Below are 22,723 nucleotides of genomic sequence, written 5' to 3'. Positions count from 1 at the left end.
GAAACTTTTAAACCTGACCAAATTTCAGGTAGCTGCTCCTTCAGTTACAGTGCTGCAAAAGGTTCTGTGTTTGGGCAGGGCTAATTTCACATGGAAGAACAGGATGCCATGCCACAGCTATTTTAAAATGTTGTTTGGAATTACTGTCCACCAATGACTAGGCTACATCAAAATAATTTAAATATACATATATATATCATAAAATAAGAGAAAAGAGTTCTGTTTAAAGAGAAGTGCTTGTGAAGCTTGCATACCTGCAATTAATCTGAAACTCATCAGAAAATATCTGCTAAGAAGTTCCCATTGGGATCAGAAGCCATTTTGTGCAGAATTGCAAAATTGAAGGGACTTGCTTTTTCTTCAGCATGAATGCACTTCTTTAGGTGGTCTAGGGCTTGGTGGAAGAAATGGTGGTATTCCTTTTGTTACAAACTGCAAAAGGAAATGCTGTTTTAGAGGTTTTGGCAAGTCTGAAAATGGACTTTATCTTTCCTCACCAACTATCAGTTTCTCTGCTACAGTTCTTTATGCTTTGACCCTAGGAGCTGTATCTTGATTACACTTTGTAGGATGTAACAGCTGAATTGATGCATAGCTTAATTTATTCAAACCTAGCTCTCTCCCTTTAGATATTGCAGTGAGGCTATGGTTTCAGATAAAACAGACTCTCTAAACAGGAAAAATTGCAATACCAAGGTTAGTTTGTTCTACATCCTTTATAATCTGTCCCTGGAAGTGAAAAACATCTAGCATCACTGGACATAAACGTTAAAGATGTGAGGCTGTAAACAACCAGAGGTCAAGTGTTAAAAAAGGGAAAACAATTTGGAGTGAAAATTGTGGGAGACATGAAAGATGAATTCTTAAAAGCACCTGGCTGACTGAAATCTGTATGTAATGAAGAAAATGCTCCAGGAGTCCTGTTTTGCAACTCCAAGAGAAGCAAAACCAAGATTTTGGTTCTTGATGCATACACACGTAAGTGATTTCTGATTAATCCCTGTTATTACTACAGTGTCAGAGGCTTCCAATGACTGTTTTGTTTTTTCCCTGGATGGATGATTTTCTACAGGTGAATGACTGATGAATCAGAAACATTTACATCTTGGTATCTTTTTATTTCTGCATACTACATAAGTCATAGATATATGGTTGGATAGATTTATTATTTGGTATAACATAATAACAGATAAACTAATGATAAGCAGATTTATGATTAAGTAAACCACAGATATAATAGGAATCATATAAATATAAAATGCACAATATATTTGATATGATGTGATAGATAACATGACAGTATCTTAATACAACCTGCGATAATCTTCTGACCTTAAATTTATTATATAATATATGAAAAAAGCAGGATAAAAACCATGCCTCTCATTAGATATCAAAATATTCTGGTCAAGTTTTAAATAGTATATATTCAGGGTTAAAATTTACTTTAAGCTGAACTTCAAATAGGAAACAAGATTTTCACTGATTTATCACTACCAGTTTCTGTATTCTATTTTTATAGATTTGTATCCTCAGAACTCCTCAACAGATCTGGATTAGGCTGGAGGCCCTCAAAGATGGAATGGGAGCTGCCTAATTTTTTTTCCTGAATGAGAAATGTTTTTTCTTCTTTCCTTATGAATAGGCAGTTGTCATGCTGAATTGTACTGAATGTCCCCACTAGCCAGATGGTGGGGAGGAGGGTCTGTGATACGAGTTTCAACTCTTTTTAAATTAAATTCTCCTCTGGTGTTTCTTGGCTTGTTGCAAATGCACAGAATGCAGCTGACATTATCTGTTACATTACTGGGAGACTGAGGGGCACCTCAGGGCCTTTTTTGGCCTTCCCATTGCAACAGGCTGCTAGAATATACTCTCCCAATTTATATGATATAGCTGTGGGGTTTGTCCGTCCCATATCCACTCCTGTCATTTTCAGCTGGGGCTGTATCCAACCTTTGGTGATGCATGAACTGGGTAAGTGATCTATTATTTAGAGTCAGGCTACTAAAGATGGTGATGTTGCTTGGTAATATTTTAGCACCTATTCTCAAGGCAGACAGGAGCCTTCTGTGAAATGTGTGCTTGTTTTTTAATGCCCTTGTGCTGAAGTTTGATATTCATTAGCAGTGGTGTGGAAACACTCCCAGGCACTTGCTCCCACCTCCACTTTGTCCTAGCACAAGCTTGTGTAGTTTGATAGGGAATGAGGTCAGAACAACATTGTTATATTTGGGTATTTTTTCTAAGTGTACTTTACTAAGTTTCTAAATGTTACATAACCTGTGTACGCAGTTTTTATACTAAGAAAGCATCTGAATACAGACTTAGTCTTTCAATTCACCAGTTGGGACTATCTCAAAGCTAGGGGTCCTTACAACAGAGCACATAGTTGCAATAGAAGCAGGCTACATTAATTGCTTTTATCAATAACCTTTACCAGCTTTAAAAATGTGACCTCAGACCACTCTTATTAAGACGTAAGGGATATATCTGTATATCTGACTCTATTTATATGAAAGTTGTAGTAATACTAAAAAATAAAAAGTATATGGGCTCTCCTGTAAAACAAAAGTTTGCAACGAATTCTTCCCAACCTGAAAAGCTGCCACATGCTTTCACTTTATAGCATTTTTTGGCTCTGAGTCTGAATAAAATTTCACAGCCTACCATAATATGCTTAAGTGTGTTATCAAACAAATCATCCTATTCTTGCCAGAAGCTGAAACTGTATAACTATGTAAACATCTGTTTATTAACTATCAGCCCCTCACTGAGTATTACCCTTGCCCTGTTTTGCTCTCACCCATAGTCTTGAAGAAGAATTTCCAAGAGAGTCTTGGCAAGCTTACTTGTCTGTAATATATGCAGCATTCCTGAAATTCTTGGCACATTAACCTTGAATCAATTCAAATGAAAGTACTTTGCTATTGCTGTTTTTTTTTTAGCTGTTTATAGTTTCATTGTTAAAATGTCCTTAGTCTCCACCACAGACAGCTTGCTATAATGTAACTGAAATAATTTAAAAGTAAATGGAGTGCCCTTCTTTGCCATGTAATAAATTGCAGCAAATCCAAAAAGACATCAGCCTTTACTAGAGAAGAGTTTTCCACCTTCTGCTGCATTCAGGCCACAACATGATGGTAGCTGCAGCTGGCAATGCAGAGGAGTGGAGTCTTTGTCCTGTAGCAGACATCCTAACAAGGCATTTTGCCTGCCTCAGCCAAGACTTCCAATAGTAACTTGCTTCACAGCATATTCCAATTATAGAGCACATGTGTCTTGGCTGTCTTTTACAGGCAATGTGAAACTAGATCTTTACTTCACAAAATGTCTCTGGAAATGTGAAGCCTCCAGTAGATAGAACAGAGGTACTTGTGAGAGCTTCCAGTTTAGCAGTGAAACTTTTACTGGAGTAGTTAGCTTTGAAAAAAGTCACTGAGGGGAAAACAGAGACAGCTGAAGAGCTCTGTTACTCCTAATTAAAGGGAAGGGAAACCTCTCCGGAAAATGCCCAATTAACATTTTTAACTATTTCAAAATAGTGCAGGTGAAGGAAGAAAATAGCAAGTATTGAATATGTGCATGAGATAGAAAGTATTAAAGAAGAAAATTATGGAACATGAAATATAGGTTTGAGATAAGTTGACTGCTATGGTCAGAAAATGAATTAACTTTGTCTTTTCCTGAAGGATAGATTAAACCTGATTTTCTTGAATGCTCTGAGTATATGTTCACAACAGTACAAACTGATTAAAGGTTTTAGTCCTGTCACTGCTCTACACTGCCTTCCTGCACAGTGTAGTTCTGGTAGTTCAGCAGTAGAGCCTTTTTGGAGGCAGACTTTCTTCTTGGCTAGATCAATCCTCCTGAGCTGGGTTATCAAGAGAGGAGAACGGCAGGGCCAATGCAGAACTTGGCACCAGCAGAAGGGCAATCACAGAAGCGTGATTTTATGTCAACTTAAACTGCTGCAGGGCTGCACCCCTTCTCTGAATGTAGAATTTTGGTAGGGATGCTTCTTAGGGATGGGATGACAGGGTTAAATTCAAGTGTTTTAAAAATCAGTGAAATATAATTTAAGACTCCCAAAACCAAAATTCCTTAATTAGCATAATTGCACAGTGTCAAGACAGGGCTGAGCTAAGGTAATTTGAAAATGTAGTTATGTTTCCTACATCTTAACATGCTCAGAATTATAAAATAAATGAGCATTTATTTCATTTGGGAAAACTGTATGACTTTCCTTCTTATAAATTTGAACTGATTTTACACACACACACACACACACACACACACACACACACACAGTTTGAACTTTAGATGGACTTGCCTTGTGTATTCTTCTGGAAAATCCAATTTGGAGATGAGGTGATTGATTCTATCTGCTATCAGTTGACCAGCATGGATGGAAATTTCATTGGAGATGAAATTTGCAGCACAGGCTTTACCAATGACTTGCCATTTAAAGCGTGTAAATGAGAAGTTCCAGTATCATCCCTCCTCTGCCCTGACTCCAGTCATACAAGTACTCTGTAGAGGACTGTAAAAGCACTGGTGAGTTTTTGACTTCCAGATGAAAGACACAAAAAACGAGATTAAATCAAATGAAAATCCATCTCACCAGAAACCATTTTTTTCTTCTTCTTCTATGAAAGCTAATTTATGCTCAGTTTATTGAGGGCTGCTTAAGTTATATCTGAAGGAAAGCAAGCAAGCAGTGGAGAAGCCTGTTTTGACAGAAGCATCATATTAACCCTTTCTGAATAAAACTTTAGTGCTATAGAAAACTTTGTCCATATTAAAATATTATCAATGATATGGCTCAGAAAACATCTTTTGTTATAATGTATAAATAAATTCTTATGAGATTAGTAAAATTCCTAATAGATTTCAGTAGCATTACTCAACGCTGACAGACTTTAAACAAATGCATCTTGAGAAGGATATTATAAAAACAATATTTTAAAAGGATCTGAAAGCTCACTTCAGAGCAACAAGTATTTCAAGTGCTGTTATGGTCTGAAAAGTGACTTCAACAGAATTCTATGTAATAAATCCCTAATCTGTGAACCATGCAGTTATAGGTACCTTTATTATGTTTAAAATACATTTTACTGCTTTTGGTAGTGCTGTAGCACATGGGAGCCATTGAGATGAAGCTGAATTGATCGAGATCCCAAAGACTAAACCAAATCTGAAGTTCAGCTTGCAAATAAAAAAGCTGCAGGTTGAGGGCTATCTGTTTAATGCCATTAGAGTGAATTCTCCCTTTTTGTGTCCAACTGATTGACGGTACTTCACAGAATGTAATGCATTTACCACTTTTTAATTTTTCCAAGTATTCCAGGGGCCTTAAATTCTTCTGAAGAAATAGAAAGGCAACTATATATAGCCATTTGGGGTGCTTCTAGATTCATACAGAAGCTTTTCTACAGCTGCCTCTTATAAAACCCAACAAGTAAACAAAATCTAGACAACCAATTCATTTTATCAAATCGTTAGTTTTTAGACCTGAAAGCCTAAGGGAGCAGAGAAAGTACTGTAAGCAGCTGTACCTATTCCTGCACCCCATACCTGTTCCACCCCCTTGGCTGTGCCAGAACAATCATTTCTGATTTAATTAGGGAAGTCTGTATTCACTGATGTGCTGGCTTATTCCAGACATGACTCAGTTCCCACATGGATATAGGTGTGGGTCAGTTTAGGGTAGTGAGTCTGAAATAATCTAGTGGCTGCCTGCTGCTGACAGCCACTTACAAAAGGCAAAGTCTGATGTGGTCATCAATAGGAGGTAAATTATGAGAATTCCATAGGGAAAAGGACAGGGAGGGGATGAGATGGTGGTGGTGGTGGTTGGGTGGCAGGTACTCTTTTTTGTTGATGCAGAACATTAAGGTGGTCTGTGTGGCATTGAAACTTGGTAAAAGAGCAAGAGAAGGAGAATGCCTGGGGCAGGGGGCTGCTTAAATTGCCATTGAACGCTCATGAAACCCTGCTCTCCTGAATGTAAACCTATTTCCAGAAGGTTTGCTTGCTTTCATTAAGTATTTTCAGGACTGTGAACTAGAAAGAAAAAATACTAACAACCACCAATGTTCAGTCTTTTTTTTCCCCTAAACCTATCAGTATTGCATATCCTTTCAAGTACTCTTTTTTTTTTTTTTAAAAAAAGAGTTTCTAACTGTGACATTTAAGTATTGTTTGTGTACATATTTTCACTGGAATTATTCTGTTTGGGCTAGACATGTTTGCTCACTGGAAATTCAGAGGAGCATTTAATTGCAAGTTTCTTTCAAGTTTAAAAGAAGTAAAACAAATATTATTGTAATTTGTGAGTGCAACTGGCTACAACAGGTTACTGTAAGTAAAGCCTTTTTTTAAATTTCAGACTTATTTCTGCAATCATATTTTAATAATGTGCTTTGGTTTGCCAAGTAATGCCTTTGCCATACACTTTAATGAGGCTTCCTGAATATATTAAGGCTGTCCTAATACTCTTGTGAATCAAGCTCACATTAAGGATGGCATTTTTGAAGAAACAACATTTACCAGCACTAAATAAAATACTTTGAGCATTGTTTATTAAACAGCCACTGTTTGCAGGAGTGGAATATGGCAGAAACCATATTATAATTTTCAAGATGGATATAATCCTTGTATAATGCTGAAGTGGCACCTCCCAGCTGCCTGGCAGCATCACAGATGTATTGGCAGATGTAGACAATGTGAAAGAGATTAAGCCTCAAAGACAAAACTTTTTTAGTAGTTGCTATAGAGTAGGACTTGCTTTTGTCTTCTCTTCTTGTGAGATCTGTGAACACAGAATGTTTCTTAGAATGCAAGCTTTGTCACAGATATTTAGGTCTCAATGAACAAGCTCAGTAATATTCAGGAACTCCCGCTCTTCTCCCCAAAACTTTTCACAATGTAAAGAAGTCCAAACTTGCTGTGGACGTAAATAGTATTAAGACCTACAGGCTACGTTTTTTTTCTTCATTAAATATTTACCTAAGTTTTTAATATTTAATGATTGCATATGATACTGGTTGCAAGACCTACCTGTTTTAGAAAAGTAACTAATTGCTTTTCTTGTTGGGTGCATCAGTTTTGTGTTGAAATGGTGGCATTATAACTGTGAGCATGTCATGAGTATCTTGGGAGGGTTCTTAATTTGCTTACATACAAGTTAACAGAAACGCTGTCTTGGAGGACAGTCACTGCTACTTGTAGTGGGATACTCCATGGAGTAACCATGGAGATACTCACGCAACATGGCAACTACATGAGGCAGGTCAGAAATTATGTACTAGGTAATCTCAAACTATTAACCTGCCTGTTGTCATCTTAATTTCCTGAATGCAAATATCGGGAGCCTTTACTTTAGAGCAACACTTCTAGCTCTTCTTTACTTCTCAAAATATATTGACAAATCTATATTACATTAGCGCTCGAAGTTATCTTCAAAAGCTTCAAAAGAAGCAAGGATGCTCTTTAGCTTCAAAATGCATGCTATTATGGGTTGTGAGATTCATTTGAAATGTTAAATTTCAGATCTGTTAAACGCTGCTTATGAACTGACAAAGACTGAGTTTGGCGTCTTCTGCTGCTTAAGAAAAACAAAGCCAAGGTGACAGGTCGTTAATCATGAGATGTCAATGCAAGTGCTTTTTTCAGACCATGTTGTCACTGCTCCTTTAGAAATGGGATGCAAAGCCTACAATTAGCATGTCTTCATTAGATTTTGACCTTGAAAGTTGAAAGGTATTTTGTTCTTACTAGTAGTGTACATCATACCTTAAATTAAAATTAATCATCTCAGTGGAAGTTACTTTTACTTAAAAAAAACTTCCCCAGCTGAAGAGCTCAGCATTGCAACTATACTTTCAAATAATATTCCTTTGGTGTCTAGGTAAACACAATTGGGTCAATAAAGCAATTTTCTGCCCAGAATTCAACTAGTTATTAGGGTTGGTGGTTCCATAATTGGTTACTAAAACCCTACCTTTAAAAGTAGTTACCTGATGCGTTTTAAAGTTTTATATTGAGTCGATCTTTTTCTCTGCTAACATTTACAATAATATGATAATGTGGTGGTGCAAAACCAGGGCTGCCAGCTTAGCCTGGCTGTAGGAGCTACCTAAGGCCTTAAGATGCCACTGGGGAGAGTCTCATTATTAGGAAAAAAAAAATCACTTTCAGGGTGATCAGGCATTCCAACAGCTGCCAAAGGAGGTGGTGGAGTCACCATCTCTGGAAGGGTTCAAGAGGCGCCTGGATTTGGCACTGAGCGTTATGGTTTAGTGGTTTAGGGGTCTCAGTGCTTGGTGCACATTTGGACTGGATCATCTTAAAGGTCTTTCCCAGCCTCGATGATTCTGATTCTACTCCATGTGCGTGACCCCGATTTCATGGGAGGGCAGCAGAGCAGCGCCCTGAGGCGAGCGGGAATGACGGGGTTGTTTTCCCACGCCAGGAGGGCCGGGCTGGGCTCCCGACGCTGGCGCCGGGCCCAGCGGGGCCGAGGGCACGGGCCGGGCCCCTCACAGAGCCCGGCGGGGCCGAGGGCACGGGCCGGGCCCCTCAGCACGGCCCGGCGGGGCCGAGGGCATGGCCCGGGCCCCTCAGCACGGCCCGGCGGGGCCGAGGGCACAGGCTGGCCCCTCAGCACGGCCCGGCGGGGCCGAGGACATGGCCCGGGCCCCTCACAGAGCCCGGCGGGGCCGAGGGCACAGGCTGGCCCCTCAGCACGGCCCGGCGGGGCCGAGGGCACGGGCCGGGCCCCTCACACAGCCCGGCGGGGCCGAGGGCACGGGCCGGGCCCCTCACACAGCCCGGCGCTCCTCGCCCCCCGCGCCGGCCGCTCAACGCCGCTCCCGGACCCGCCTTCTCGCGGCACCGCGCGGCCGCTGCCCGGCCAGGAGCGAGGTGGGCACCGAGCGGGCGCCCCCAGGGCTGCCTGCGGGGCCGGGCGTTCACACGCGTTTATTTCCAACCGCGGCGCGTTCGGCTCCCGCAGCCTGCGTGCCGCCCGGCGCTGCGGGTGAAGCCGCTCCGCCGCGCGGCGGTACCGGGGGCCGGGAGCGGGCGCTGCCGGCGGGCGTGTGTGGGCTCCGCCCGCCCTTCCGCCGCGGCGCCCCGCCCCGTCCGCCGCCTCTGCCCGCGGAAGTGAGCGGAGCGGGGATGCGGCCGCGCCGCCTCGGCACTCCGAGGTGAGAGGCGCGGCCGGGCGGCGGGGCCGGGGCGGCGGCCGTGCCGGAGCTGCCGCTTGCGCCTCCGTGCGCTGCCCCAGCCGCCTCCCCCGCGCTGCCCTCGGCCTGCACTACGGTGCGGGCGGGGCCGGGGCGGCCGAGGGGGCTGCGGGCGGGGGTCGCTTGGGGCAGGCAGCGCTTCCCTTCGCCGCTCCCCTGTCTCCCGCCTGGCGCCGAGGATGCGGGGTGCGGGCAGAGCGGGGAAGGGGGGTTACTTGGGGTGAGGGTTTATTTTTAGGAGCGAACGCCCCTCCCCGGGCGGGACGAGGCTGTTGGAGGCGCTGGTGGCGAGGGGGAAGCGGCGGCGCTGCTCCTCCGTGTTGCTGGAGCTGCTGGGCGGCTAATCCTAATCCTCATCCTCGGTGGTCGCTGACAGCTCTGTGGGCTCCCTGTGTGTGCTCTGCGCTATATGGGGTTTTTAATTTTTTATTTTTTTAATAATTCTTTCCTCTTTTAGCGTTGGTTTCTCTTGCAGATGTTGCTGCAGGTGGGGGCAAAGGGAGCACTGTGATTGCCTGGGATCTTGGGGCATTTCTCTCTTCACCTTTCCGCTCCCGCTCCAGCGCTGCTGTTGCTAAAGACTTTTGTAACTATCGACTCAAGTGCAATTTCGATGGAAAATGAAGGTAAAGGTCTCATCAGAGTCACTGACTTCATTGGAGCTAAGAGGATTTTTGCATGCAATTTGGTGACAACTCCTACTGGTGCGTGTGTATGTTTTACCGTTCCAGGGGTTCGCAGGGTTGCTCGCGTGTGTTAATCTTGTGGTAGGGATTTTGATCTGCATTTCGAGGTTTAAGATTTGTAGCATCATCGTTTTCCTTTATTTGTGCTTCTTGTTGAACTAATTGTTAGACAGATTTTATTAATCTCTTGTGCGTTTCAGTTTTCCGTGTCTTTGGAATAAAAATATTTCATTTAGACAGAAGCTTCTTGGCATTAGTTGCTTGGTATTTGCTTAGGTGATATGATTCTCTTAAATTTATATTTTAGGGTGAAATTGAGAATCGTTAATTGCATTTTACTTTGAAGTATTTTATGTATTGATATGTTCTTGAAAATGACTCAAATTTGCTCTCCTGGACAGTATTTAATTAAAAAGTGACACTGAAATTTTGAGTACTGAAATAAGTTGCTCTGTTATGCTTTCCCCTTCTCGTCTAGTCTGGAAATTACTTATCCTGAGGAATTATTTCAGTTTTTTCCTGTCGGCCTTCAGTTTATGCTCTGGGAGCCTTGAAAGCCCCTTTGCATTATGTTAGTGACCATGAACTTCATTGATTTTTTTGTTTGTTTGTTTCTCTTTCTGTATGACTCTGTATGTTGAAAAGATCTGAAATTTATTATTTTATTACTATATATATGAGAAAAGAATCACTGATACCCTCCCATCCTTATATCATCAGTATTCTTTGAAAATGGGTGGGGGTTTAGGTGGCTACTGGATTTTCTTTGCTATAGGTTGTTACATGACATGTTAGGTGCTTCTTTTCCTCCCACCCTTGTCTGAAAAGAGGAGTTTGTTTTTTTTTTTAATTGTTTGACTTGAATGGAGAACTGAATTGAGATAAACCTAAATTATTTTTTATGGTTGTATATTTTTCTGTTTTGAAATATTGTTGTCATGGATGATTGGAAAGTTGTGGTAGTTGTTAAGTCCAGCCCATGTTGAAAACTCTGTAGGTTGCTATCATCTGGCATTTCAGAACTTTCTCCTAACTTTAAAATCATGTTAGAATATTTTAAATTCTACTGATCATGGCCTCCAGCTGGATCTTTGTAAAGAAGAGTGTGGACTTAGTTAGGTAGCAGGAATTTTGAAGAGCACAGAGCACCTCTAGAAGATTAGTCTTTGTTTTTAGAGGCTGGATAGCTGGCAGAAGCAGGGTCAGTGCCTTTGCATTGCAGTCACTGTTGCAAGTAAGAGGGTTTTGAATGGGCAACGCCCAGGAGTGGGGAAGGCGAGCAGAGATAATACTATTGAATAGAATTATACTTAAGGGAAAAAAAGTATCTGTGTGCCAAAACCCAAATGGCAGAAAGACTTTTAATGCCTTACAGTTCTGTTACCAAATAAATAGTATATCATAGATGTAGTGTACAGTGGAGTTGAGTGTGATAGTGTAGTTCTGTTGTATTCTTCCAAATGCACAAAGATGGCATTTCTTATGGAATAGATCTATACATAAAAATTAGTAATATTTGTATAATAGAAATAATATTTTAAAAGCTTTAGCTATGAGAAAATACTTTAAAATATGATCAGATGCATATTTCAAAGGCAGAAATGAAAGCTGTGGTTTATTGAGGGTTTTCAAAATGGTATAAACTATGGGGGCAGGAGAAAATGATGTGTGATAAAAAGACTGAAGTGGTTCTCTGAACATGTGAATTACTTCTCCACTACTTCTGCTGCCATATCCCTCCATCTCATAATTAATTGAGCCTCCAGATGGGCATGGATATTTACAACTGTGTACTGTCTGTTTTGGTGTTCTTGGTATTTCTGAATCCTTCTTTTTCTATCAGTGTGACATTTTGAGGCAGCTAGACACCATCAGCTTTCGTATTGGAACTTTTCAGCACTCTTGACGTTCCTTAATGTATTTTTTCCTGGCGACAGCTGAATAATCTTTGTTATCTTGTAGAACTGAAGATTGCATTTAAAATATTTTTAAGCTTTTTTTTTTTTTTTTTTTTTCCCCTGAGGTATGTCTTTGGAAAGTCTCTTAGGTTTGAATATTGAGCAAGGGATGGCAGACTGTGGGGCTTTTTTTCCCTACTGTATTTGAATGAATATTCAAGATGGGGAGGTGATGAGATGGTTAGGAAAACTGATGTTTTTCTGTGTCAATTCAGTACTCATAAGGGGTATTATGTGTTTATGTCAAGGCTAGTTAATGTTTTGTCCCAAGACTTTGTGGTTCCTGTTTCTTGTTTGAGGTTGATTGAACTCCCACAAAAGTTCATGTTTCTCATAGTAATGGGGAAGAGAGAATTTCCCATCATAGGAAGACTTCTGCTTGATCATAAACATATGATTTAGAGGAATGATATTTGTATTTCCATTTGGAAAGAGTGGCTTTTTTGACTTCTTTCCATAAGAGGAGCTTTTTCTTAAGCTGTAGGCAGCTAAGGAAATCTTGCATAGTCAAAACATAATTTTGTAATTTTTGGATCTCTCCGTTGGTACTTCTGGGCCATTTGAAGTAATTTTCTGTAGTGTAGTCTTAAATTTTTTCCTTCCTCTTATCAGCATATTTTAGATTGTGATTTGGGCTGTTAGTTTGAATGAGGATTGCATTGTAGAAATCTGCCTTTTAATAAAAAAATAAAGAACAGGTTTCTTAGACTTTGAGCCTGTTGGAGGTCAGGCTATGACCACAAATATAAATTGTTAAATAGGAGTACTGTTTTGTTTTCAAGGCCTTAGGTAGGATTTGTTTTCATATCATTAAGACCTGAATGAAAGAGGTCAAAGTAACATTTTCCTGCAAAAAAGATTTTCCCAAAATCATAGGGGAGGTTGGTACAAAAATTCAGACCAGGCTTGCTGCATGTAATAAAACATTGTGTGGTGATTCAGAAACCCTCCTTAATACTCATTGTTTTGAGTCCTAGTTAATTTTAGCTAATCTTCAAAGATGATGGTTAACTTCAGCCTGTGGTCCATAGTAATTTCAGGATAATTTTGATGATTAGGATGAATAGGGAGATGTAAGTGATGACTGTTTTATTTCTTAGAAAAAGTTCATAAAATCCTGACAGATTAATAATTTTTGTTTTTCTTGTGCTTGAAGTTCAGTTGAATTTTGTAGTGAGTTTCATGGGTGGTGGTTTCTGGTTTTGGTGTTTTTTTTAGATGATGAAAATGGGCTTAATTGCTAAACTATCAGATTGAAGATCAGTGAATAGGTTTTGGGTTTTGGGGACAGTGGGTTTTAGAACCCTGGACTGGCTCATCATGGATTAGGCAGCTGTAAGTACTAACGAAGGGGTGGAGCATGTGTACATGCAACAGACAACAGAGGGGGGAGGGATGCCTGCGGCAGCAGGGGCTTGAAAACAAATTAAATGGTTCCAGAATGGCATCATCAGTTGTTCATTAAGTAATATCCAGAATAATCAGATTGAAATTTGTGATGGAAAAATTTTGGTGGTTCTCAAATGGACTTGGTGTTATCACAGCAGTTCAAGTTCCTTTTGGAATGTAGATGATTTCTTAACAAATTAGTAGGTGAAACAAGAAATTTTATTTCCATTGATTACAGTTTTTTACTATCTACTACTTATAGAAAGCTAGATACCAATACTTTGCACTTATGTTGGCAGAAGTCACATCTTTTTAACTTAGAGATTAAGGTGAGAGAAGAGAATTTTTCTTTCTTTTTTTTTTTTTTTAAATTTGGAGTATTCACTCAAGACCAATTCTATTCCTCTATTTATTTAAACAGACCTTAATAGCTTTGATAACTTAAATAACTGCTAAATTAATATAGTGTAGAATTAATATGCATTAGAAACATGTATTTCCTTTTTAAATGAACAGTCAGAGTAATCTTTTAATCTGTTTGGTTTATAGAGAATTAGATAGTTTTAGCCTTTTCCTTCCCCTTTTTTTCCTATGCAGGTAACTTGGAAATGTTAATGTATAATAACCTAGAAGTGATTTAACACAGTGTGAGTTTGAGTTCAGATGTTGCAGAATATATGTTTAGTTATTTTGCTCCCTTTGTAGCTCCTCTACTTGGAGAGTGTATGGTATAATCTCATGGTGAGGCAAGAGGAGTATTGCTGTAAGGAAAATGCAGACAAAATTAAAAGAGAAACAAACATTTTTTGTTGTATTTTTTTGGTGAAGAATGACAAATATGCAGTAATTTTGAGCATTTTGGGATGCTTTTCTGTAGGACTAATGAAAGGGTCTCCTTATTGTTGAAAAAAGATCCTGCTTCTGAGCTGTGTTCCTGCACTAGTGTTGTGTTGACTCTCGTGGCTGTTGAGTTTGTCTGGCTTGCAGGCTTGGCAGAAGCTTAGCCCAGCCCTTTCTTCCCTTTGTCCTTGTTGGGCAGCTTTCTGTTGAGTTGCAAAGTTGAAGGGGTTCATTAAATGTTCAGACAATGTTGAAAAAGGTGAGGAGCAGAGGAGTGAGACCTGTTAGCTTTACTCAGTTCCCTCTGTAATCATGGCTTCTGTTCAGTATCAGTTCACCCACAGCCATAGTGGAATTTTGCAAGAGTGGCATAAGTTAATAAATAGATTTTTAGTTGTGAGATCTGCTTTTGATCTGGTGAAAGAGTTCAGATGATATCTAATTGACATTGGGTGATAAAATTGATATTTGCAGTGTGATTTGTAGTAGCTGGAAGGAATAATAAAGTTACAATGCAGAGAAGAGAGGGAAAATAAAATGCAGTAATCAAGGTATAAATTTGGGACAAGCATCTGTTTCTGGTTATTTGTTTTGTAAACATTCTGCTTCAAACAATTAAAAAGGATAAAATGGATAGTGGGTTAACAGATGCCACCTACAGAATCTTTTACAAAGGCTTTTAAAATATTTGTAAATCATAAATTTTCTGCAGCACTTTTTTTTCTGCATACATAATTCACCAAAATAAAGAAGCATTGCGAATACAGTGTTGCTGCTTTCTTGATACTAATCATAACAAAATTTATTACCATAAGTAGAGCAATTATGCAGTGAGTTATGTTTGCATTTAAATTGACACTGACACTAGCTTGGTCCTGAGAACTGTTGTAAACAGTGAGTTCAGCATTTTTTACATAAAAATTTATTTTGCTTCATTATTAAGAGACTGCATAGCTGTCAAAGATATAATCAACTATGGGGTCTTGAAGCTTCATTATTTTAAACAAATACAGAGAGAATATTTTATTGGTGTTTTTGCTCAATACCATTATATGGCAACTAAATTCTGCATGTCATGGATACATTAGCGGGATATCACAGGGTGATAAAGTTCTTCATTTTAGTGTTTGCCATTCAAGTGCCATCCTTGATTCAGAGAAGCTCAGCACTTCAGAGTGTTATGAGATACAAGCAGGCTGTTGGAGAGCAGCCATATGATCTTATTTCTAAGCTTAAATGTTCTCTTCTAGAAAGTTAGTGACTCTCTGGCAAGATAAATGACTGATACTTAGACCCAAAGTTTTTTGGCCTTTAACTTCTAAAGTGAATCAAGATTTAAGCTGAAGCAGAAGCTGTTTAGAGCCAAAAGAGGTATGGTAGCAGATCGAGGAGTTTCTGGACTGATAAACTTTGCTTTCATAGAGGCACTAGCATTGATTTGATCATTTTAGTGTGTGCTTAGGATTGTTTATCTTTTTGTTCTTCTGATCATTAGTAATGACAAATGTAAGAAATGTCCAGGCAGACTTTTCCAGTGTTCAAGAGTTTTTTTTGAATAAGAAGATTGAAAACCAAATATTTTGGCCAACCAACTAGTGATAGGTCTGTCAATGCCTTCTTAGTAAAGCTGATGCCATTCCAGGCTTTCATCAGTGAGGCTTTAAACTCGTCATAGTACATCCTCCAGAGTGTGCATAAATGCTCTAAATGGTAAATATTTTGTAGAAATGAAATAGAAAATGTGTTTGGCATTTTTATGTTCCTATTGTATTCTACATTAAATAAGCCAAAGGAAGATAAAGTGGTGTTGGAGGTTTAGTTAGATTTTTTTTTGCCGTTGCTCTGGCAGTCCACAGCACTGCAATCAGGGTAAGGTGTGATTATTTTTGTGAACTGTTTTCTCTAGCTAGAGAGCAGGCAGTTGTCACTCACAAGGTTTGCAAGATAACCACATGGTGTATACTGTGATTACAGCAAACTGCCCATCTTTACTCTTTGCTGGTAGCCTCAGTTGAACTAGATGTCCTGCTTTCTCTGTTGTAAATTAAAGAAGACATGGGGAAACATCCTGAAAGAGTAAAATGTATTTCAGTTGTGGAGACATGTTTCTCAGAGAATGTTCTTGGAAAGTATTTTTAGGCTTTGAAAATAGTTCTTGAGCTTTATAGACTATTGTAGAGTTAATAAATTGCATGTTAAATGGAGCATCTTAGTCTTTATTACACTGCCTGAAGTAGATGGGGTTGGGGATAGGTCACTTAAATATTTTACGACTTTTGACGTAGGATAAGCCTTGAGATTTAAAATGGTCAGTGCCAGTATTCAATTTCTGTTTCTTATTTGATCAGAAATGCCAAAGTGTTCTGTATCAAAGAGTATGGTTCTGCATTATGATTGTTTTGTGGCCATAGTGGAAGTCCTAAGGACTGCTGAAATAGTACTGGTATATGAGGTAGGGTTTTTTTCAGGCTTACAGAACAGCTTAGTAGGTTGTTCTCATAACGTGGGTGTTTATATTTCTTTGATTAATGGGTGGTGTCTTCCACTTTTTCTATAAAGTATTCTGAAATGACACACAATAGCAAGGGGCTGAAAGTGTGACCTCCCAGGATGAAACTGCTCTGCAAGGAGAACTCATTAATGCAGATTAGTGTTTTTCTTTCCTTCTGGCTTTTTTAGAGTCAGAACTTTTCTGTGTGAACTTCCTTTGATGTGGGGGCTCCTGGTAAATGTTTTAACTAAAATACTGTTGAATAGGAACATTTTTTTTTTTTTTGACTGTTAGAATACAGGGTTGCTGCAGCTGTTTCCCCAGAAGTGAAAAATCATCACACTTTTCCAGAGAAGGACATTCAAAAAAAGACAGTAGATAGTAACTTCAAAGCCTTCAAAAAGTAGTTCTTTTTCTGAGCAAACAGTGCCTGGTAGAAAGGAAGAGGCTCATTAGTTTGTAGGCTTCAATCTTTGGTGGGGTGGGAAGGGATAGCTCTTTGCAGTGGCAAGTAAAATACTCTTTCTGCAAATTGGTCATGGGTGTTTGTGTTGAATGAATAAGTGTTGGCCCTTCTTGTTCTGAAGCCTTATTTCCTGCAGAGGTATGTGCCAGAGTTTAATGCTCTCTGACCAGGTTCTTTTAGATAACCCACATAAGGAGGGTGCAACACTGAATATCAGGGCAACAAAACTGGTAAAGGTCAGAAGTGCATGTCCTGTGAGGAGCAGCTGAAGGAGCAGCTGGGGTTTAGCCTGGGGAAAAGGAGGCTTAGGGGAGACCTTATTGCCCTCTAGAACTACCTGAAGGGAGGTTGTAGCCAGGTGTGGGGTTGGTCTCTTCTCCTAGGCAACTCAGGACAGGACAAGAGGGCATAGCCTCAAGTAGTGCCCAGGGGAGGTTTATACTGGATTTAGGAGGAATTTTTTTACAGAAGGGGTGATTATGCATTGGAGTGGGCTGCCCAAGGAGATGGTGGAGTCACTGTCCCTGGAGGTATTTAAGGAAAGACTGGATGTGGCACTCAGTGTCTAGTCTCAGAGGTCTTTTCCAGTCTAATTGGTTCTGTGATATCAAATGTTTGTGTTTGAGGAAACTGATGTTATGTGGGTTTTTTGATTTAGCAGAAGGACACATTCATGTTATGTTTTCAGTATATTTTATGAGTATAATTTGTAATTAGCAAAATGTAGACATTTCAATACATAGTTCAGTCACAATACCAATGTGATTCCCAGTTCTTGTCTATAATGTCTGCACCATTTTCATGCTGGGCATCCCTCCTTGCCAGAAAGGATTATGTGGGTTGAAATCCCATATGGTGCTCCTGGAATTTTGTCAGTGGTTCAGTGTATGTGGTCACTGATCATGTGAGCCTGAGCAGCATGGAGGGGATGCAAACACAGACATTAGCATTCTTTTAATGAAATTGGGGAAGAAGCATTCACACCACCAGTTGATCCACTCAGCTCACTGAGGTGTTTATGCAAAGCAAAGGCCACCCTCCAGTCCCACTGTGTAGAGGTCAAGTCAGCCTCTTTACAGCAGCTGTGGTTTGTCACACCTTGCATTACTTCCTGAGCTTCACCCTTGCTCACCTCCTCCAAGCCTTCAGTTACAAAACTTTGTGGTCAGTCACTATACTTGAGTATTTGCTGTATCTAAATTCACAGGAGTTTGAGGCTCATTTGAGAAGTTGCTAGTCAATCACAGTTGGTCTTTGTGATTTAATCACTTATAAGGTACAAACAACTGTATCAGTGCAGTCTGTAAAGATAAAGCCTTTCTCAGTGTAACTTCCAATTTTGTGCACATAATTAAAATATAGATAAATTAGTTCAAAAACCACGAGTAAGACAGTAAAAATCAGAGTTTGCATAAGGAAAATTTATCTTGACTGCATTTGTAGTCTGTGAATCTGATTGCACTGGGTTTTATATATTTTATTGAGTCTCTATTTGCCACACTCAGCTGCTTCTGCCTGCTTCTTCTGTTAGCATAACTGGTTAATTTCTCTGAAGATTTAATTCCTGTGAAAATCTGGTGGAATCTTATAGACAAAATTGAGTTATAGTCACAACCATGTTGGGTATTGTTGGTTTCACAATAGTCTGAGGGCTCTTTGTGTGTTCCTGTCTGCCTTACCTCCATTTATGGAATCCTGTTGTTGCTTCAGGGGTTTGCTTCTGGCTGTACAGTTTAGGATTTGCTGTAACTATTAAGTGTGCCTAATGCCTTTTTTTGTGTATGTGTGCTTGGCTTTTTGTGTCTTGTCATCACTTGGCCACAGCTCTGTGGCTGGGACTTATATTGAGGTTCCAGAAGCACTTTGCCTTCTAGACAAAAGGGGGAGGGAAAGATGGCATAAACATCTAGTGAGATAGCTATTTTTAAGGGCATTGTTAGCTAGTGACTCTGTGGAATCACAGTTGTGATGCTGAGCAATGATCTATTGAAATGGAGAGCTGGATGATGCTTAAGATAAGATAGCTGTGGTTTAAAGAACACAGTTAAAAATGTGCATCTCCAAAACCTCCTAGTTACAATGTCCTAATCAGCAGGAGGGGATTTTGCAGTGATTCTTCATATCTGATGGAACTGACAGAAAAAAAAAGGATTACTTCCGTTCTGGGTAGTTTTTTCCTTAAAGATGCCTTTTGCAGCCAAGAGTCTTTGCCTAGTGGGAGCTGTGTTCCAAGTCTGTATGCATCCACAGTGAGTCAGACCTCTGTGCCCATTGACATCTAGTTCATCACTAGTTATGTGTGCTTTCAGGATTCCAGACAGTGCAGAAGAGGTAAGCACTTGGTGTTTAAGTCTCTTAGTGTATGCGTGGGTGTTTGTGTTGCCCCTGGGCACATGTTATCCTGGCTCTGAATTGTACAGACTTGGAGAAAAACATGCTTTTAGGATCGGACCTTTTTAAACCTTTCAGTATATGTCACACATAGTTTGATCATATAGAAGGTTCAGGAAATGGGAAGCTTGTATGTTTCAGTCTGGTGTTCAGTGAAATATCTTTTATTATGTTGAACGCTGCTATTTTTTTCAGTGTGAGGAAGGTAGATAAAATATGAAACTGAATTCTTACACTGGATGAGGAAGTCCTTATTCTTTTGGGATCCCAGTAAAGAAAGGCATGAACACTTGAAAGGCAGATCACTACTAGTAACTGAGAAAAGGCAATAGCGAGGTAGAAAATCATATGTCCTTTCTGATGCTGAGAGTCTTGAGATGATACAGCTTTGGATGGATCTCTGGTCAGGGCATAGCACATTGTAGGTCCTGTTTGCTCATTGTTCATTAGTGTTGGTATGGGGTTTTATGGTACAGAGTCACCATCACTGATAGTTGTCGGGTCTGGAATAAGAACTTAGAAGTGTCCCAGCGTGCTCTAATATCCTTGCCTCATTAATAAAACTGCAGCTCCTGGGAAAGGTGCATATAATATTTCAAGTGGGAAAGACAGCATACTGTACACATACTTAAAACAAAATGCAGATTGATTAGTTACACATTGATTATGTGGGTATTCATTAATTGTGCTATTGATTAGACACAGCATGACTCAGTAACGATCACATGGTATCCGTGATAGTCACGTACCTGAATGTGGATCACTGCTCACACAATAATCTGCAGGTGGATCATTACAAACAAGTTGAAAGGTCTTTGTAGTAGTTGAATTGGCTTGAAGGGAGTTCAGTTTTAAAGGGATTTATGTGACAGATTCAGACAGATTATGTGAGCTGTTCAGATGGACCTGAAGATTCAGAAGGAATCTCAAAGAATCAGAATTTCTTTCAGTACCTCAACTTGAATTTAATTGTTTTGTGAACATCTGGAGGTTTTCACTTTTGCTGTTCTCTATAGATTTGTTTCTTGACTACATTTGTATTTCATACTTGTAGGGCAGTTGAGTAGCTTTATGTAACATTTGCAGGGCTTTATATTAGCTAATTAGCCAAAGTGTTTTGGTCACCAGTTTGTCTAAAAATAGATTTTGCAATGAGAGTGTTCTAAATTTTTAGGCTGCTCTCAGTGAATATAGGTCCTTCCATTTGCATTCTTTGAGCAAGAAGAGCTAAAATTCCCCTTAAAAATAATTGTAAAAGTATATTGATGTCATTGGGCCCTACTGATGGATAATGGACTTATCTTGCTAAGCTGAGAAAAGCAATGGCAGAGGCAAGCAGTTGGTACTTCATATTGGTCATGGTAGAAGGAAGATGAGCTCTTGTAGCCTGTGAGGAAGAAGAAACAGTAATACATTGGTGTTTAGTAGTTAGCTAAATTTTTTTTCAGAATAAAACTCTGAGTTTTTGCCTTCTAGACAAATTTGTATTAATTTTGATAAACATCCTTTGGTCACAGTTCCATGGTCGTATGATTGATGCATATTTCTTGGCTTAGAAATGATGGTGTGTACCTTGGAAGTGGTCCAGGAAAAGCCCTTCCTGGGGCAGTGATTTATTTTTGTTAGTTAGCATGCTGGTGCTTTGTTCCTTGGTGGTATTAGCAGCAAGTGGGGAATGGAAAGCTGTCAACATAGAAGCTTCAGTGGTGATGTGTTTGCTGCCTATCCAATACCTGACATTGGCCAGTGTCATTTCTTAACCCAAATTTTCTTTATCCATAAAAAAAAACTTGGCCTGCAATGAAATACTGAGCTATTTTAAGGTATCAACAGATGAATGACAGAAAATTAGTTTCAGCATAGGATGGAAAGAAATTTTGCTTATATGTGGGTTGTCTCCTTTTAATACAGAGCACTGTGATTCTGGGAATAGCTTCTGTTGGATCCCCTAAAAGGTATTGCAGAGGCCCAGATCCTTGGTGGGCAGCAGTGCAAAGGACTGTAGAGAGCAGTTGCCAACAGTATTGAATAAGTAATTTTTCTAGTTTTGTGGAAGTAAAAGTAAAAGATGCAAAAAAAAAAAAGATAGTGAAAGCAAAGTCATTTGCTTGAATACAATTATTGTGGTCTAGCAGATAGCAAGCACAGCTGTTTTTCAGACCTAAATCTGTTGGTGTAACCCACTTTATATTTTGTGAGGGAAACAGTGATTGATTTCTCATTGGTTAGGCAATTGAAATTTAATTTGTGGCAATGTTAGGTATTTGAAGCTGTTCTTTTCCGAACTACAAGTGTAGTTTAATCTACAAAGATTGTAGAGGGTTTTTAGAAATTAGATGAGGATCCATCCAGAATTATTGTACAATATGTAATTCTGCTCTGGTGAAAGGAGCTGGTTATAAAAAGACTTTCTGAGCCTTTATTGTTCTGATTCTATATCAGATTTTCTCTGTAGATTTTTTTCACCACATACAATACAGAGTTCTTCATGAAATTGGGAGATAATATGAATGAAATGCATTCAAAATGACTGATTTTTTTGAGTCTGTCACAAAAAGGTTGTCAAAATAAGCTTAGCTGTTGCATTGTAGTTCTGTGCTAACAAAGATTGATTTGGAAAACAAACCTTAGTATTTCTGTTTAAGGATATTTAAATTCTTAAAATAGTATTTAAAAAATAAGTTATTAGACTTCCTCAAGTCCTAATTGATAATGTTAGGGAAATGACCAGTTATGTGTCCTTTTTTGGAGTGGTTGTTTTTGTTTAGCAGTGATGTCAGTTGCTACAGGGAAAAATATTTTTTTTTCAGCACTAAAATTTGTAATGGTTGTCAGTTCTTTTATGCCTGCCCTTACTGGGAAAGCATGGTTGCTCAGCATTTTTGTTGAGAATATGGAGTCATCTTGGTCCAAGTTGTATGCTTGTGGGCTTGTTTTGGAACAGCACTTAAGCTTAATGGTTTTCTGCCCTAAACTGGTGTTTGGTAGCTACAAAGAAAATGAGCTACAAGAGTAGAGTACATGGCCAACAGCGTGCAATATAATAAATGAAGATTGCCATACCTTTTTTGGGGCATAAAATGCTAGAGTCTCCTAATGTGTTGTCATCTTTAGATACTTGTATTTTAAGTCTCAGCACCCATAGAGGAGATATATACAATACAGTAATTATTTCCTGAAGCATAAACCTGCCAGTTGAAATTCTGTGCAAGTATAATTTCTGTGGTCTGCGTGTTTGTATGTTAGGTCTC

General features: G+C 39.5%; 1 protein-coding gene across 16 annotated transcripts in view; it reads left to right on the top strand.

Annotated features, from left to right (window-relative positions):
• ATP2C1 (ATPase secretory pathway Ca2+ transporting 1) overlaps positions 1-22,723 on the top strand; it is a 63,633-nt gene that overhangs the window by 8,709 nt on the left and 32,201 nt on the right. For 2 of the 16 annotated variants that reach the window (XM_056483049.1, XM_056483058.1), the window contains exons 1-2: positions 9,219-9,437; positions 9,727-9,877. The exons of 2 other annotated variants lie outside the window; for them this stretch is intronic. In XM_056483049.1, the coding sequence (XP_056339024.1) occupies positions 9,872-9,877 (6 nt within the window). In that variant the 5' untranslated portion in view covers positions 9,219-9,437; positions 9,727-9,871. Of the gene's footprint in view, positions 1-8,830; positions 8,929-9,066; positions 9,438-9,503; positions 9,956-22,723 lie in introns of those variants that run through there. 12 more of the 16 variants (XM_056483054.1, XM_056483055.1, XM_056483046.1 and 9 more) reach the window with 12 other exon arrangements.

Source organism: Oenanthe melanoleuca, chromosome 2 (assembly GCF_029582105.1).
Source record: "Oenanthe melanoleuca isolate GR-GAL-2019-014 chromosome 2, OMel1.0, whole genome shotgun sequence".
Taxonomy (NCBI): domain Eukaryota; kingdom Metazoa; phylum Chordata; class Aves; order Passeriformes; family Muscicapidae; genus Oenanthe; species Oenanthe melanoleuca.
The sequence above is the reverse complement of the archived record's forward strand: the minus strand, read 5'-3'. Positions and strand labels throughout refer to the sequence as shown.